This window comes from Equus przewalskii, chromosome 15 (assembly GCF_037783145.1).
Source record: "Equus przewalskii isolate Varuska chromosome 15, EquPr2, whole genome shotgun sequence".
Classification (NCBI taxonomy): Eukaryota; Metazoa; Chordata; class Mammalia; order Perissodactyla; family Equidae; genus Equus; species Equus przewalskii.
This window is the reverse complement of record NC_091845.1, coordinates 20,472,879-20,489,942: the sequence shown is the minus strand read 5'-3', so window position 1 is coordinate 20,489,942 and position 17,064 is coordinate 20,472,879. Positions and strand designations below refer to the sequence as shown.

At 39.3% G+C, this 17,064-nt stretch overlaps 1 protein-coding gene across 16 annotated transcripts in view; it reads right to left on the bottom strand.

Moving 5' to 3' along the window:
• Positions 1-17,064, bottom strand: part of FOXP1 (forkhead box P1) — a 412,016-nt gene that overhangs the window by 207,268 nt on the left and 187,684 nt on the right. Inside the window, exon 1 of one of the 16 annotated variants that reach the window (XM_070576803.1) lies at positions 14,467-14,598. The exons of 14 other annotated variants lie outside the window; for them this stretch is intronic. In XM_070576803.1, the coding sequence (XP_070432904.1) occupies positions 14,467-14,568 (102 nt within the window). In that variant the 5' untranslated portion in view covers positions 14,569-14,598. Of the gene's footprint in view, positions 1-14,466; positions 14,599-17,064 lie in introns of those variants that run through there. One more of the 16 variants, XM_070576802.1, reaches the window with a different exon arrangement.

The window sequence follows — 17,064 nt, the reverse complement described above, 5'->3', positions numbered from 1 at the left end:
AAAGTTTCTAGAATGAAAGTGTCTCTAAAAAAATAGTTGTTTTTTTGGTTTTTCTTTTGCCCTGCATAAAATCATTGCAAGCATAAAAGAGATAAGATGATCTTCTGATGCAACATACTAGCTGTTATCCTATTTGTAAAACTACACATTCCACACAGGAGAAGGACAAAGCCTGACCCAAAGTCAGGATGCTACACAGTCTGGGCAGAAATCCAATGAAAGGCAAAATGAGAGTAAGGGTACAGGGGATAACAGGCCAGTTCAGAAAGACTATGAATGTCTAGGAAGGAATTACAGAGGTTACCTCTGGAAAGGCTGATAATAAAACATCTGATAACAATGAGGGCTGAAGTCATCTTACTAGGGATTGCTGGCATATTCTGGGAAGTCTTAGCTTCTTTCCCAACAGCATTCAAGAAAATGTGGGCTTGCAGTAACCAGGATAACCACAGTGAAGGAGGCTTTAAGAAATCGGAATTGGGAAACAAACCGTGGTGGGAAGGATAGAGCTAGGAAGAGAGGCTTTTTTTTTAAAGAGGAAAGTGAAAAAATAAAGTCATCAATCTTAAGTCGTTGTGAGCCTACCTAGCAGAGGAATTTTACTACTTGCTACACAGAAACAATTTCCTTGAGCCACCAGCTACGCATCTTCTAGAACGGGGTTAGCAAACTACTGCCCACTGCCCTCTGCCTCTTTCTGTAAATAAAGTTTTACTGGAACACAGCCATGCCCATTTATGTACTGTCTACGGCTCCTTTCATGCAGAGCATTTGTGACAGAAACAGAAAGCCTACAAAGCCAAAAAAGTTTACTATTTAAACTTAAACGTAAAGTTTGCTGATCTCTGCTCTAGAAAGATTATAGTGAAGAAAAATGACCACTTCCCAATAATCGATGTCAGAAATTTAAAAACAGATGTACATGTACACACACAGTCACGCAGATACACCCTATATATCGACCATAGTTCTTAATGGTGTTGGTGACCAGAGGAATGAAGTTTCTGATTTCATCCATTCTGACAGATCATGGAAGGGCCCACATCATACCCCAGAAGACTGTTTCTAAACACATCAGGGGCGTCCATGCAAAAGTTAATCAAAGGACAAAGCTTCTATTTTGTCTGAGCTTAGTTTCTTCATCCATAAAATGTGAGGCTGGATCATCTAAAGAATTTTAAAAATTCTATGACCCGACAGAGAAAGAGAAAGAAGAAAAGCGAACACACACGTCTATATATTTGGGGTAGGGAGTGAAGAGGGGAAGAGAATTGATACAGGAGACAACAGGTATAATCAAGTGGGAATAGATAAATGTGTGTTACAAGGACAGAAGGAAGTTACTTTTATCATTCCTACAGGAGGTAGAGATTCGGAAAGAGCTCGGCACCGAAACTAGGGGTGGAAGGAATGTCCTATTTAATTATAGTAAAGAATTGTTAGGAGAGACCAAGGTTCTGGGAAACCTTCTGGAGACGAGTTGGGAGCCCAAAGGGAGACTGAGCAGAATGGGACCTACTGCGGGCTTTCAAAGTAGCTCGAAACACAAACCTTCAAGCCTCCCAGGGATGTGCACTTAGTCCAGTTCCACCTCCTAGGAACTGAACTAGCCCGATTTTCTTCTCCAGCCGGCCAAGCGTGTCTCTTTTTTGCAATGACAACACAGATGTGGCCATGGTGACACCATCGAGGAACTGAGCTTCTCTGCCTCTCAAAGAGCAACCCCAAAGTGGGAGATTTTCAAATTACAACTTCTTTTTTAAATAAAACTGCTTTTCAGCCTGTTCCACTGTTCTTGCCAAAAGCAGACCTGTCAGTTTGTTTTTAAAGGTGAGAGAAAAATAAAAGAGAGACGAAAAAGGATCTGCTGCAGCCTGGTATTTGGACTTTTGGGTTGAGCCAGAACAGTGACCAAGTAACATGTTAGCTGACTGAACAGTTAAAAGGACTGGGCGTAATCAGCCGACTTTGCAAAATACACCACGAAAGTGAAGACTATTTCCCAAACCGGAAACAAACATATGCTTTGCTGCCAGGGAAATGTACATCATTTGACTTGTAGGTTATGAATCTTTAAAACTCCCACCTTAAGTCCTATCAGACATCCTTCGTGAGTACTATCTTTTATTTATTGTGCTAAGCAATTGTTCTTTGTTGACTGCAGTGGTGTTGGATGTGAGCAAAGCAGGTGAGCCTCGGAAACATTAACACAAAAATACTGCTCGGGGAGCAAAGGACATTTTGTCAACAGAGTTAATCACTCTTAAAGCAAAATAATCCACTCTTCCAGATACTAAAACAACGAAAATAACTGTGGCAACTTCAAAAGGACTAACTCATTAATCAGTAGAGCTGGGTGAATAATTTCCGTAAGAAACACAAGGAACCAGAAATATTTTATCCAAATACATTTTTGTTGGTTGGGAAAAGGGTTTGAGCTTGTTACATAATACTAAGAAAACACAGAAGGTATTTCCCCAGTCCTGTCAGCCCGTGACAGCTGTTTGGGGCACCTGGAGAAAGTTTGGAGTTGCTGTCTTCTAGTTCCACATAACCAAACACAAGAGCAATAAAAGAAAACTTGTCCGACCCAAAATGGCTGCTTTTAAGTTGTCTATAAAATATCTATTGCAACCACCACAGCTTGCAGCTTATTACGTGCAGACTTATGAATAAACCCAGATTTCCCATTTCTTAGAAGCCAACACTTCCATCCCCTGACCTAGTTAAGGAGACAGCAATCTGAAAAGAAAAGGTTTGCCCGTTGGAGGCACGGTTCAGATCTTTCAAAGCCTAACGCTTTATTGTTTGCAGCAGGCTGTAAACCTCACCACAAGCAGTGCCGAATTTCTGTCCTTTCTGGAGTAAAACAAAGCGCTCCAATCGAAGCGTTTTAGAGACAGAAGGAATTACGCTGATTTCTGCGTGGGTGTGCCAGGCTTGGGTGTTCCTTAGAAGGATGCAGGCAACAGGTGTGAAGCGGGACCCTCCTTTTGAAACGAAAATAAACAGAGTAAAATTGGGCACATTTGCTAAAAATAAGGGCTCAACCTGAAACTGGGGAAGTGTGGAAACGGAAAAGCTTCTGTCTATGGGAATAGTTGGCATTTTCTTACTGAACTCAGCAAGAAAAGATGGGGAGAAATGGAAGCATCCTGAAGGAGACATTTTAGGGTACTCACAGTGGGGAAAGAGACCAAGGGAACTGGGAGAAATCCTTGCAGCCTGACCTGATCGTCACCACAATAAACACAAAAATGAGAGAGGCTTGTGTGCTGGGATAAAGAGTTCAGGTTGTGAGATAGGGCAGATGTGGGTTAGAAGCTGGGCTTGTCCAGTTATAAGCTATGTGAACCTGACAGCTAATTAAGTTTCTTCCTGTGAAGAATAGGAATTTTAAGAGTACTTAGCTCATAGGGTACTTGGGAAAACAAACTACCTTAATACACGTAAGAGTACTGAGCACAAGGCTGGAAGAAAGGAGCTTTCAATAAATTTTGCTATTGATATACTACTACTTCTGATACCATTGCTACTACTGATATTAGAAATTTCAAACATAAAAATCTGTGATGGGGCCAGCCTGGTGGCATAGTGGTTAAGTCCGTGTGCTCTGCATTGGTGGTCCAGAGCTCGCAGGTTCAGATCTCAAGCATAGACCTACACAGTGCTCATCAAGCCATGCTGTGGTGGCATCCCACATACAAAATAGAGGAAGACTGCCACAGATGTTAGCTCAGTGACAATCTTCCTCAAGTAAAAAGAGGAGGGTTGGCAGCGGATGTTAGCTCAGGGCTAATCTTCATCAGCAAAAAAAAATCTGTGACAATAAAGATGCTCATGATTTTCAATGCAAAGAAGAAATGTACTCATTTATTGCAAATGGGTAGATTACATGTCAACATACCGTGTTGAATGTTTCCTTGTAAAAATAATTCTTAAGAAATGTGCCTAAATCCTGAATTACCTGGCAAAGCTGGGAGAAGATGAAAGTTAGGAAAACAGAATTAATTAGACCATAAACTATGAAATTTGAAACTAAGAACACACATTTTCCCCTAAAGCTATAAACACAAAATATGAAATTAAAATTAAGACGAAAAAGTGAACCACTTTATAAGAGAATTAACCCTAACAAGTTCCACTGACAAACAACATGATTGCCAGCTATTTTTTCATCTATCAAGTTCTATGGCAGGAATGGGAATGAGGACATGTAAAAATGTGAGGGCATGATTTAAAAAAAAGCTAAAGGATACCTCCATCAAAATGTCAAGAGTTGCCATCTCTATAAAATGAGATTACAGGCAGTACAGTTTCTTTTTTCTCTGCTTTTTTTTTTTTTTTTTTTTTTTTTAAAGATTTTATTTTTTCCTTTTTCTCCCCAAAGCCCCCCGGTACATAGTTGTGTATTCTTCGTTGTGGGTTCTTCTAGTTGTGACATGTGGGACGCTGCCTCAGCGTGGTCTGATGAGCAGTGCCATGTCCGCGCCCAGGATTCGAACCAACGAAACACTGGGCCGCCTGCAGCGGAGCGCGCGAACTTAACCACTCGGCCACGGGGCCAGCCCCTTTTCTCTGCTTTTTTAGCTGCAACTTCTAATTTTTCTACAATGACTGTGTAATTAATTGCACAGTAGAAAATGCAAAATTATTTGGTATTTGACTTTCAATTGAAAACACTGAATTACACCCAAGCCTTACACAGCCAACACTGAGGATTTCACCCTCAGCTTTGGCACCTGGGACATTTTGTAGGCACGGTCGAGTTAAGCGACTGTCTCAGCCTCTACTCCAGCACGTTCAGCAGCCATTTCCTAACTGTGCCACAGTCTCTCTGCCAATATTTTAGAGCAGTTTCACAAAAGGCACCTATAACTAGGTATACTCACAAATTGGAGGGCCTTCTAAAATCCTGGCTTAAAAAGAAAAAAAATCAACTTTCTTTTCCTGTTCTCACTTCTTCAGAAACTTCCCTAGTCTTCCAAAAGTCAAGACGGGCCACAAGAATCAAACATCATCTCAGACTGGAACCTCCAAAGGAGACTCGCCAGACAACAGCCTGGGGAAGCTCTTGGTTATGTGTAGTGTGTAATTATTTGCTATGCTGGTTCTAGGTACTAATCCCATGGAAATTACAGAGGGAGGGCAGCAAGGAGCATTGAGACATAAAAATCACTGCCATGTGTGAAAACTTAGATGTGAAAAAAGAAAATGCAGGCACAAGAATTTAGCCAGAAAAAAAAACAGACATGCCAATAAAAAAGCTGCTTCTTAAAATTTGGCTGCCATTGTCCTTCCCCTCCCAATGGATACTCTTACTAAAGAAAACATGGTAGATTTTTTCTCCCTCGCCTGTATTTGATTTCCAATTAAAATTAAATATAAACTGAAACGCCACCTGGATTTTAGCAAAATCCAATCCCTGCCCTCCGCCCCTCCTTTTTCTTAAAAGAAGAACCTGGGCTTACATATACAAACATTTTGCTAAATGACCCGTGGCAAATTGCGTAATGCCAGTAAAAGTTGTGTTTTTTAAGTTATGAGCCCCAAAGATTTTATCTGAAATAAAACCCTGATTCAATTCAGGTTCTGGAGGCAAACTGTGTCCTTAACTCTGCCTCTAAATTTAAAACATTTGTGTGTGGGGCCCCGTCAGTAATGTTGCTGGTAGGTATGGAGGAGAAATTCTGTATTTATTAGGATATGTGTTTTCTTTTCTAAAATGGTAAATTGGGGCACTAATTGCCTACAAGAACTGATTCTCTGCAGTCTTCATGTGGAGGTCAGTTTCTAAATGAAGAGTTTGATTGTCAAATAGGACTGTGTGCTTTTCAATTCATTATCTCAATGAGGGAAGACACAAGAATTCCTGTATTCGTGGATGAGAGTTCTCCTTGGAGGTCTCTAATATGAATGTCGACAATGCTCTAAGATGACTGAATCTGCATATAAAGTGGGTGGAGCAGGCTAAAGAATGGAACAGAACGTCCCCTCTTATCCAGGGGGGATGCGTTTCAAGACCTCTAGTGGATGCCCAAAACCACAAACAGCACCAAACCCTACACATACTATCCTTTTCCCAATACTTACATATTTGAGGTGCCACAACAAAACTAGCACGCATTTCTTTTTCCCTCTTCACAATTTCACAGATAGAAGAGTGTTTCTTACTGTAGATCTTAGCAACCTCAGCATACATTTTTTTTTTTTTAATTAAGTCAAGAATTGTCACCTTTCATTTAAAGGAAGCGCTTTATGGCTTCTTTTTGGCACATCCAAATTGCCAGCATCACTATTCTTCGGCTTTGGGGCCACTGTTAAATAAAATAAGAGTTACTTGAACACAAGCACTGTGATATCAGGACAGTGGTCTGACAACTGAGACAGTGGGTGGGTAGTGTATACAGCGTGGATATGCCGGACAAAGGGGTGATTCACTTTCCAGGCAGGATGGAGCAGGACTGTGAGAGATTTCATCACGCTACTCAGAATGGCACATAACTTAAAAGTTATCAATTGTTTATTTCTGGAATTTTCCATTTAATGTTTTTGGACTGTGGTTGATCATGGGTAACTGAAAGTGGAAACTGAAACCTCAGATAAGAGGGACTACTGTATTGAGAAACAACCTGGTACCCCTGGCCTCTACTTTTGGGTCCCTAAGAGTTCATCCACTCCTTTCCCTTGCCCTTAAAAGATGCCGAGAAAGGACAATAATAGTGTTCTGAGCACACGTGAAAGGGCTGACTACTATGCTGAGGCTTTTATGTAGTTTATTTAATATATTCATCTCATAAACATTCTCTGGAAGCTGTTTCTACTGCCACATTCTACAGATGAGAAAAGTAAGGCTCAGAGAGATTGGCTTAACTTGCCCAAGGTCATTCATTGAGTGCTGGAGGTGGATTTTAAACCCTTGTCATAGGATGCCAAAATGTCTGAAATGAAACATTCCCCCTGCCTTCGTTTAGCTTCGTAAGGCAGTGAAATAAATCTCTAGTGGAAACAGGATGCAGTGAGTAAGGAAAAAAATATATCTGATTATGATTGTCAATACAATACATGATAAAGTCCATACTGACAAGGAAGAAACTTGGAATGGAGGAAAAGTGGAGAAAATCTAAGGCAACTGAGTGCATTTTTTTCATCTATACTCTTTTTATTGACAAAAGGTTGATTGTGTCACAAATCGATGATGTTAGATAATGATTGTTAGTGGTTGTCAAATTTGATGGTTGGGACCACCTAGAAATTGGGAAGCTCTGTGGAGCCAGCATTAGGGAGCAGACACGTGGTAGCCGAAAACTTAAAACATGTTACAGGAGAAAATCCTATAACTATGAAAATTTTATCCCTTGATTTCGGTGCAAAAATTTTGAATATATATAAAATATAAAAATCTTGCTGAAGAAGCAGGTACTCTCTGTCATTTATATACGTCTCTAAAAGTTTTCCAACAGTGTGAACATGAATTACATTAAAATAATAACTTTTCTTTTTATAAATGCAATAAATGTCATGGTAGAAATTTTAGACTATACAGAAAATTGTGAAGTATATAAAATAAATCATGATCCCATAACATACAAAAAATTATTGATAACATTTTTTGCTGGCTTTTTCAGGGATTTTTTTCACCCATCAATGATATTATGATGATTTTTTTAAGTTATTAAATATTCTGCAAGAGTGACTCTTAAGGAGTATTCAATATTAGAGCAAACTTATGCGTAATCATCTATTTAATCTTTCCTCTAATGTCAGAGATTTAGGGTATTTTTTATTTTTCATATTAAAAATACTACCGTAATGAACATTGTCAGATATAAATCTTTCTGTATGCCTCACATTATTTCTGTAGGTTAAATTCCTAGTAATGATGATGATAAAAATAAAAATAACAGCTAATATTTATAGACCTTTCACTAAGTACTGTGCAATTTTCTTAGCATTTTACATTATACTCAAAATACTAAATTCTAATATTATCCCCATTTCATGGATGTGTAAACTGAGGCACAAAGAAAGTAAATGACTTGCACAATCACCCAACTAGTAAGTGGCAGAGCCATGACTCAGGACACACAGGCTGGCTCCACTGTGTATCCTTTTACATGCTCTACCTTTCTGAGTGGTTATCAAAGTGCGATCCTCCAACCCAGAGCAGAGAATGGTTAGAAGTATCAGAAATGCAAATTCTTGGGCCCCACCCCAGATCTACAGAAGAAAGTACTCTGAGGGTGTCCAGCAATCTGCGTTTGGTTTTTTTGCTGAGGAAGATTCGCCCTGAGCTAACATCTCTGCCAATTTTCCTCTATTTTGTATGTGGGTCACCACCACAGCATGGCTGATGAGTGGTGTAGGTCCGCACCCAGGATCCAAACCCATGAACCAGGGCCGCTGAAGCAGAGCACACCAAATTTTAACCCCTATGCCATGGGGCCGGCCCCCCCAGCAATCTGTGTTTTAAAATGCCCTCCATATGATTCCAATACACATAAAGTTTGAGAACCACTGCTGAATGCTATGCCACCTCTCAGTAAAAGTGTATCCCTGAATCAAAGGACATGACTATTTTAAGCCTCTTGGTATTCAATGCCAAACTGCCACCAGAATGGGCTGCACAAACTTACTCTCCCATCAGCCACATAAGGGAGTGTGAGCACTACATGTCCCATTTATTGTAATCTTTGCTGATGCTGTCAAAGATCTTCCAACTAGGGGCCGGCCTGGTGGCACAATGGTTAAGTTTGCATGTTCCGCTTCGGCGGCCCGGGGTTTGCCGGTTCAGATCCCGGGTGCAGACATGGCACCACTTGGAAGCCATGCTGTGGTAGGTGTCCCACATATAAAATGCAGGAAGATGGGCACAGATGTTAGCTCAGGGCCAGTCTTCCTCAGCAAAAAGAGGAGGATTGGCAGCAGTTAGCTCAGGGCTAATCTTCCTCAAAAAAAAAAAACCTTCCAACTAGTTTACAGGTTCTTTAGTTAGAAGAGTTTAAGAGCGTATAAACCTGGCGATTGGATTTGAACAGACATAAAATGGCACTCAGAACCTGTATAGAATACTTGATTTGACCTTACTTTCCAGAGTTTTCTTCAGAGCTGGCATTTATAGTGCTACATTTAAGATATCCAAGAACTAATTCCAGGGACACATTGGTAAGCATTTAGAGCCAAAAGAGGAAACCTTTTCCAAATTAAAGATAGGTTACTAATATATTTGCCACTAATTAAACATAGAAAAATCTAGGAACATTTGTGAAAACACTGAACCAGCTAGCAAATGTAATTACCATGTGGTATGAACTGTATAGTGTTTTAATTGGGGGGTAGGAGGTTGAGGCACGATGCATATGAAACTATAATTACAAAATTACCCAAACACACACTTTTCAGAGCAAAAGAGGCTGGGGTTTCATCACATATGGGACCACAAACCTGCAAAATGTAAGAATGATGGAATCAAAGATACAGCCTGTGCCAGAGAAACCCACACATCTGCAAGACGAAAAGAGATTTTCACTAATTGTGAGATATAAGAATAAGGCAGCTGATAACAAACTTAAAAGCAGAAACAAATAACATAAGGAAAGAAAGAAGAAAGACAGAAGGGAGAAAATATAAGGCCAATGCATTTCCTAGGAAAGACTGTCAGTTCATAAATGGGCTGGATTGAGCAAATGTCTTCAAATTTGACAACTATTTGAAGATTAGGTATTACGGTTTCAGTTGTTCTAGCTATATGATGAATAGAGTTGAATTAGCTAAAATTCAATATAAAAGTATGTGAAATATGGACACCACCAACCAAATGACCAGCTTTGTCAGCCCTCATCTAATCTCTGGAAATCATACACTCAACTCAGGCAATGGTCTGTGTAAACAGATAGGCCCCGGACCATTTCCTGGAGACCAATAAACTCAGATGCTGGCGTCCAGCATAAAAAGATCTCTACTCACCACACGCCTCCAGTCATTCCACAGTAGAAATCCACCCTTGCTTATCCCAAAATAAAAAATGGCAAAATGGCAAAGACACATCTCTTGGGCATTTTAATATCTAAGTCATAAGCCAAATCCACATAGCTCCGTATATACCTTCTATCCATTATCTCTTGATTGAAAGGCTTAAACCAAATCAGCAGGTGTGCACACACTGAGTTAGTGTATCAAGGTCTTCAAAACTCCCACCAACATAGACACAAATAAACTCGTCCTCTCAGGGTTACTGAAGATTTTATTGCTTAAATCACTCATCTGTCAATTAGTCATATGCATCTTTTCTACAGCTTATCTTCATATGCTTTGAAATTTTTATTTATATTTAATGCGTATGTTTATGTCTTGTTCCACCCCAAGTAGATTATGGATTTTACAAATGCAGGGAGATATTCTTTGTATCTTCTAGTCAACCAAGGGACTATGAACATCAGATATGCTCCGTATTTATGTTAATTTCTTTGGTAAGAGAACCAGGGCCAAGGACATCCACTCTTTGGGTGACTCACTGTGTCCAACTTACATTTCCTTAGTAGGCTGGCTGATTATTTTTCTAACCACCAATGATGACAAAACTTTTAATTTCTAAGATGCATTCAGCTTATTAGAAAGAAACTCTGCAGGTATAAAGACATCTACAAGTTAATTTATCACTCCAGAAAATGCTAAACAACGTCTCAAATGGTGATATAAATATATATTAGAGATGATCTAGAAAAAAATGAGGGATAATTCCTCAGTTTTGTCACTATAAATAGTAGAAGGTTCTGGAAAGCAAATCTTGCCATATCTGCCATTCACTAATCCAGGGGTCCACAAACTTTTTCTGTAAAGGATCAGTTAACAAATATTTTAGGATTTGTGAGCCATACATTCTCTGTTGCGGCAACTCACCTCTGCTGTGGCAGGAAGAAAGCAGCCACAAACAGTAGTAAACAAGTGGGCATGTTGTGTTTCAATAAACTTTTATTTAAAAAAATAGGTGGCAGATCAGATTTGGCCCGATTTGGCCTTGGGGCTTAGTTCTCCAATCCTTGGTATAGTCTGCAGGCTGAACACAGGACTTTCTACTTAGAAGCTACCCAATGATGGTACTGAATGAATGGTGAGGCACATTTAGAATTATTTCCAGAAAGCAATCTTGATAATTATAATTGTGAATCACCACATTACAGAATATAATCTCGACAATTATAATTGTGAATATAACATCCTCAGCTGGTGCATGACATGATGCTTTTCCCCTCTTAAAACATATTAATGATACAGGAAGTCTATAGCTAAATGCACATGACATATACACATAATACACAGCACAAACTTTGTGTTTGTAAGGCAAGTGTAAATCTAATGAGATAATCTGAATATCATAATAAAAATGCAGGTCGTAAAGGCATTTTCACTTAGTACTTTTGGATGTTGGATTTCTGTTGAGTTGAAATGGAAATATCACAAGTAGAAGGAAAAAAAATGAGGCAAGGTAAGCAATATTATCACAGTATTATTTATCATACACATTAGGACCAAAAATAGTCAGGAAAGAACGAGCATTATGTCATTCTCTCCCAGTCTTTAACCTTGTAAAAGGTTGTTGAGTTCGGAGAGAGGATAACAAGAGTCAAAACAAGAGGCTATAAAAATGGAACTACTTCTCACCATGCAACCTTGAAAAATTAATACTTAATAATTGTAATAATAAAAGGCCACTTTTGCCCTATTTTAGGATGTTACATCTTATTTTATTAATTTTTTCCAAAACTCTTTCTTCCTTAGGCTCTAAGAGGCATGGCTCTGCTGTTGAAAAGCAAAAGACATTTTACGCACAATTTTCCCTCTACTAGAAAGAGGTATATTGTGCCCTTCAGTGAACATAAAATTGATATTATCATCTCTTAGTTTATATCTCACTACTTAACCTTCAGATTAAAAGTTATTGGATTTGAATGACTAAGAAGACATCCTGTCACCTTCCCTTCGAGGTGGAGAGAGGGGAGCTGGGGATTAGAGAAGGTACTGTGAAAAAAACCATGAATTCCAGATCAGCTGACTCTTTGCCTCTTTTGACAAGCAAGTGTGACGCCGACAGTTACTTGTGGTTGGGTGGATGATAAACCATATAATAAATGGTCTACTTTAAGAAACTTTGCTGAAGATGAATCTACATTAGGAAGTTAATTTTATTTTGGGTACAGTCTAAAAGGAGCAGTCTAAAAACAGGGAGAAAAGAGTTAATTCAAGGAGAATCTTAGGGTTAGCAACCTAAAAAAAAAATAAATCCTATCTCCTCCACAGTTAGTATTTGCACTGTCAGTTTATGCAGAAGATACTGGAAAATATCCTCTAAGAAGGATTAAAGAGAACAGAGCTTCCTCCCCTCCATCTGCCTCTATGCAGGGCTCAACTTAAACACAAACAAGGCCTTGACATCCCTAAGCAGTCTAATCTATACCTCCTAAATAAGTCTTCCAATAGCACCTGCTGTTTAATAATTACACATTGTATTTTTCCAACAAAAGAAACACAACAGGCACCCCCTTCACCTCAAAAAACAAATTCATTCTAAGAAGCTTGTGTCAATATGAAACAAAGACTTTATCGAAGATCTAACTTCTAGTTTTGTTCTCTAAGAGAGATAAGCCCAGTCCATGATCAATAGGAACACAAGCAGTTTATCAGCACTTCCCATGTGACTTTTGGAAGATATACTCATTAGTGACTGGCAAAGGTTAAAAAGGGAAAACGTTACATAATTTTAATCTGAATAAACATATACAAACATCAAAATAGTGAGTTTTAGTGATATAAGAGGGTGTCTTTTTTTAAACAGCCTTTTAGAAAGAGGATGTTTCCAAAGTAAGTCCATCCTTTACTTACAAATTATGTTTGTGCTTTCTTCATCATGTCACAATAACCGCCCAGTGACAGGTAACAAAGGAGCTTGGGTTCTCATCCTGACACCCTTCTCTTTTTGTTTCATGGTGCCCCCATTTTGCCAGTCATTCAGATTGGAAATCCTGAATCATCCTTCATAACTCCCGCTCCTTGATGTTTTCACATCTCCTAATTCAAAAAGCCCTGTTGATTTTCCAGTACTCCCCTCAACACTCTCTCTTGATCCAGACTTTCCTTTCTCTTCAATTTCATTCATTCACCAAGAGTCTTGCAAAGGACTGCTCTATGTCAGGTCCTGTGCTCTGTGCTGGGGAATATCAGGGACTGATGAAGTCCCAGGCCTGCCCTTATGGGGCTTACAGTTGACCATTGGATTCAAATGTAGGAGAAGAAATGCAAGGAGAAAGACGAGGTCAACAACAGGTGCCCTCAATGACATGAGGCAAGGGCAGTACCCCATTACTAAATTCTAGACCAACTGCAGTAGCCCTGTCACTGCTTTTAATCTCTCAGGGAGCTCTGTCCTTCAAGCCAGGCCAGGTCCAACCTTCCAATCCACCTTCAGTACACCTCCTCTTGTGTGGTCTTTTCTTCTCTGCTTAGAAACTACCTTGGCTTAGAAACGCACGCCTCCCACAAGCTGAACCCACCTCACCTTCTAACCGCCTTCCCACTTCCCCCACAGTTAGGCTTGAGGCTCTAGCCAAACAAACCCCAACTTGTCCTCCCATGCTGTCCCAACACCTCGCCCATCAGTTTGGTCCCCACATTTCCTTATGCACAGGAGTACACGATAAATATCAGCTAAATGAAAGGATATGCAAACAAATGAATAAATGAATTTCCAGAAATCCAAAGCTAAGAAACAAAGTTAATACTTGTTTTCCAGTGTAGTGCGTTTATTAGCTCACTTGGAACAAACCTGAGACCAGGCCAGTATGTGAAATTCTCTTCACCACATTTTCTTGTGAGAGAGGGGGAAAAAAAATGTGTTTGTATTTCTATGAACCAAATCAAACACTGTATTTAGCAAAGGGTCTCTGGAATGTTACAAGTAACACTTCATAATTACAATAGATTTGAGTTCAAAGACCAAGCGATAAAAAGAAACTTTCTAATATGGGGTTCAATTCCCTATATAAACTTCCTTCTTGTTGCTCCATCTACCACTAGCATTTATATTGCTATTCCACTTTGTCATAAAAGCAGTCACCTTGTAACCCTTTTTATCAAGTAATCTATGCACTACCTAAAAGTCCACTAGACTCCATCAGGCGAGCTATAGGTTTACATTACACAAACATACCAATTCTGCCGGCTCAGCACTCGTTGTCAATAAACGCAAGCAGTTGCAAAACAGCAAAGTAGGCTCCTCGCCTTCACAGAACAGATAGGACCCTGCCAGTTGTGCAAAACGGACTCTTTGCAATCACCAAAGCTAATCTGTCAACAAATTACCATTAAAGTCATACCTCCTGAAAGTTCAAGAAGAGATTTCTGATGAGACACGAGATAGGGAGTATTTTTTTTATTATTATTATTAGCTCACAGGTCAGGTCTTAAAATTACCTTCTCAAAGTAGTGACGCTTTTGCTTAAAGTCAAGAGGGTACGCTTCACTCATGATGAAATGTGGCATCTGGGTTTCCATTACCACGCTCTCTGCGTACATGGCTCTTTTTTCTTTTTGGATTCCCGTGCCATCTTAATTTTCAATGGAGAGATTAATGACACACAACTGTTTAGTAATCAAAACTTGAAAGAATTTCATACAAGGCTCACATCACACGTTACATAAATCTTTGACAACAATATTTTGATGGAAGGCAGGTCTAAACTAAAAGAGTAGAGAAGTAAATTTAGCATTCAGGGTGAAATATGCCTTTTCCAGAAATAGCCACAGAAGGAATTGAGAAAAAGTGGGAGTTTGTTATTGTTGTGGCTGCTTTTTCTTTGTCAGAATGATCTGAATTCCTGTCTCGGTTTTGTTTCAATTTGTTTGTGTGGTTTTCACTAACATTTTGGTGGCAGTGATTCCAACAAAATATTTTTGCCCATCAATATTTTCTATAATAATCAAACTCTGCATTGTCTCCAAAAAGAGTATTTCTTGGCAGAGTGATTCCTTTAAATTATAGCTTGGGTTTTCACTTACCAGTGAAGGAAGATGCTAGCCCCAGTCACAGTACCCAGTCCCATAAGGACACTCAATAAATATTGAGAAGATCTTCTTCTACACTTCCTTCTGGAAGCTTCCCTTTTAGGACACAGAATGTTGACCATCCTTTCCCTTCCAGTGGCATCAAGAGACCCTCCTTTCAGAAACAGTTCCTGGCAGCTACAATGCGAAAGGCCACTTGAGGGTATTCCTAAAAAGTGCATAAGCAACCTTTTCAAAGAAAAAAAGAATGGTAAGGTTGAACCAGTCATTGCTACCCAGTCATGGTACCGAAAGATCCACTCTTAGTCACCTGGCTCTCCCCCAGCAGAGTGAGAAACAAGGCAAAGGAGGGCCACTGGGATTTCAGTATGGTGCCCTGAAAGAGTCTGGGTAAAATGAGAAGCAAAGGGATGACCCTTTCATACAAGCTTATCACCCATCCAAACGTCGACAGCTATTTCTTCCAGGCATTGCTGTTCACAGAGGCAGTTAAAGTTGGAAATGTTGGCAGAATAACAACCTCCTTCTTCTGTTCCATATTAACTAGTAATTTCAGGAACAAAAAATAAATGAAGTGATTCACTCTGCCATTTTGAAAACGAAGAGTTTTTCATCTTTGGTATTGATTTGCTATACAACGTATGTTGTGTAAGTGTTGACACTTTGGTCATTATAATTCTGTTTCTCATGTTCAGAGGACTCCAGGATATATACTCGTGATTCTCCCAGGCTCCTCTGTAGTGTATTTTCTACATCCCTTTTGAAGGTCCAGCACTGACTCTTTGCTTGAGTCCTATCACACTCATCCTATTTCTCTGAGCTTCTCTGGTCCCGTGGAATGACTAATCTTTTATCTCCTTCAATGGCTCAGTGGCAAATTCAACCCAAAGGATCCTCCTTCTTCCCTTTCATGATTTTTCAGAAGCTCCCTATCTTTTCTCTCTCTCTTCCCTCTTTAATAGTCATTCAACGTTTTCTCTTTCTTTTACATTATTAACGTGAAACATGAACCACTATCTTTTGAGCCCAAAGGTCCAACACCTTAAACCGAATGTCAAAGAAGCCATATGAAGTAAATACTTCGCTTATCCACACTCTCTAAAGAATACATGTTCAAATTCCACAGATAGTTTACCTTTTTTTTACGTCTCTCTCACAGACTACCTCCAAACTGCCCATCTCATATAAAACGATAGCCACACCTCAAAACCACAGCAACCAAAGCTCGCCCTATACTGATTTGCAGACAATAAAACTGCCAGGTGGTACCAAAAAAAAAAACCACCCATCATTAAATGGAATGTTGTTAAGAAATAGCTGTTTTATTTAACAGCTATTCATTTTTATTGAATAAACATTTTCTAGTATGCATTCTGTTAATTGACCTGACAGCATATGCTGTATATGGAGAAACTTCTAAACATTATGCTCTATGTAATATGCTTATCTGAAAAAGCTCTCATTTGCAGCAATATGGAAATAAAATTCTGCTTTCTAAAATTCAAGACTTTTAAAATGCATTAATCCACACAGTTTATGAAATTGCTCTGGACATTTTAAAATCCTTTCTTTAAGAAGAAAAACTTTAGTAATTGGTAATAGTATTTGTTGCTGAGTTTCATAATGGAGTAGTGCATATCCAATACAGAACTTTTACAGACCTAGAAATGGGGCAGGCATAATAGGAAATAAAAAGCAGTTATGGTATCGGGTAAAGAATTACTGAATGGCTAAAAGAAGATGTTCGGAAACTCTATCAAATTATATTATTAGAAAACTATTGTTATAATAGTTTCATGGTCCAGATATAAGTAGAGTCGAAACATTACAGAGGTAATACACTTAGTTTTGAGGAAGGGAGACAGTTCCTGAGTGTGTTGGCGGGCGCCCCCAGCTAATGCAGCACCTCTCCTTGGCTGATGGCTTCTGAGTGATGATGGCATCTTCTAGACCAGAATCACCAACCCCACTGCCCAGAGGGCACAAATGAGCCACACTGCTGGGTGG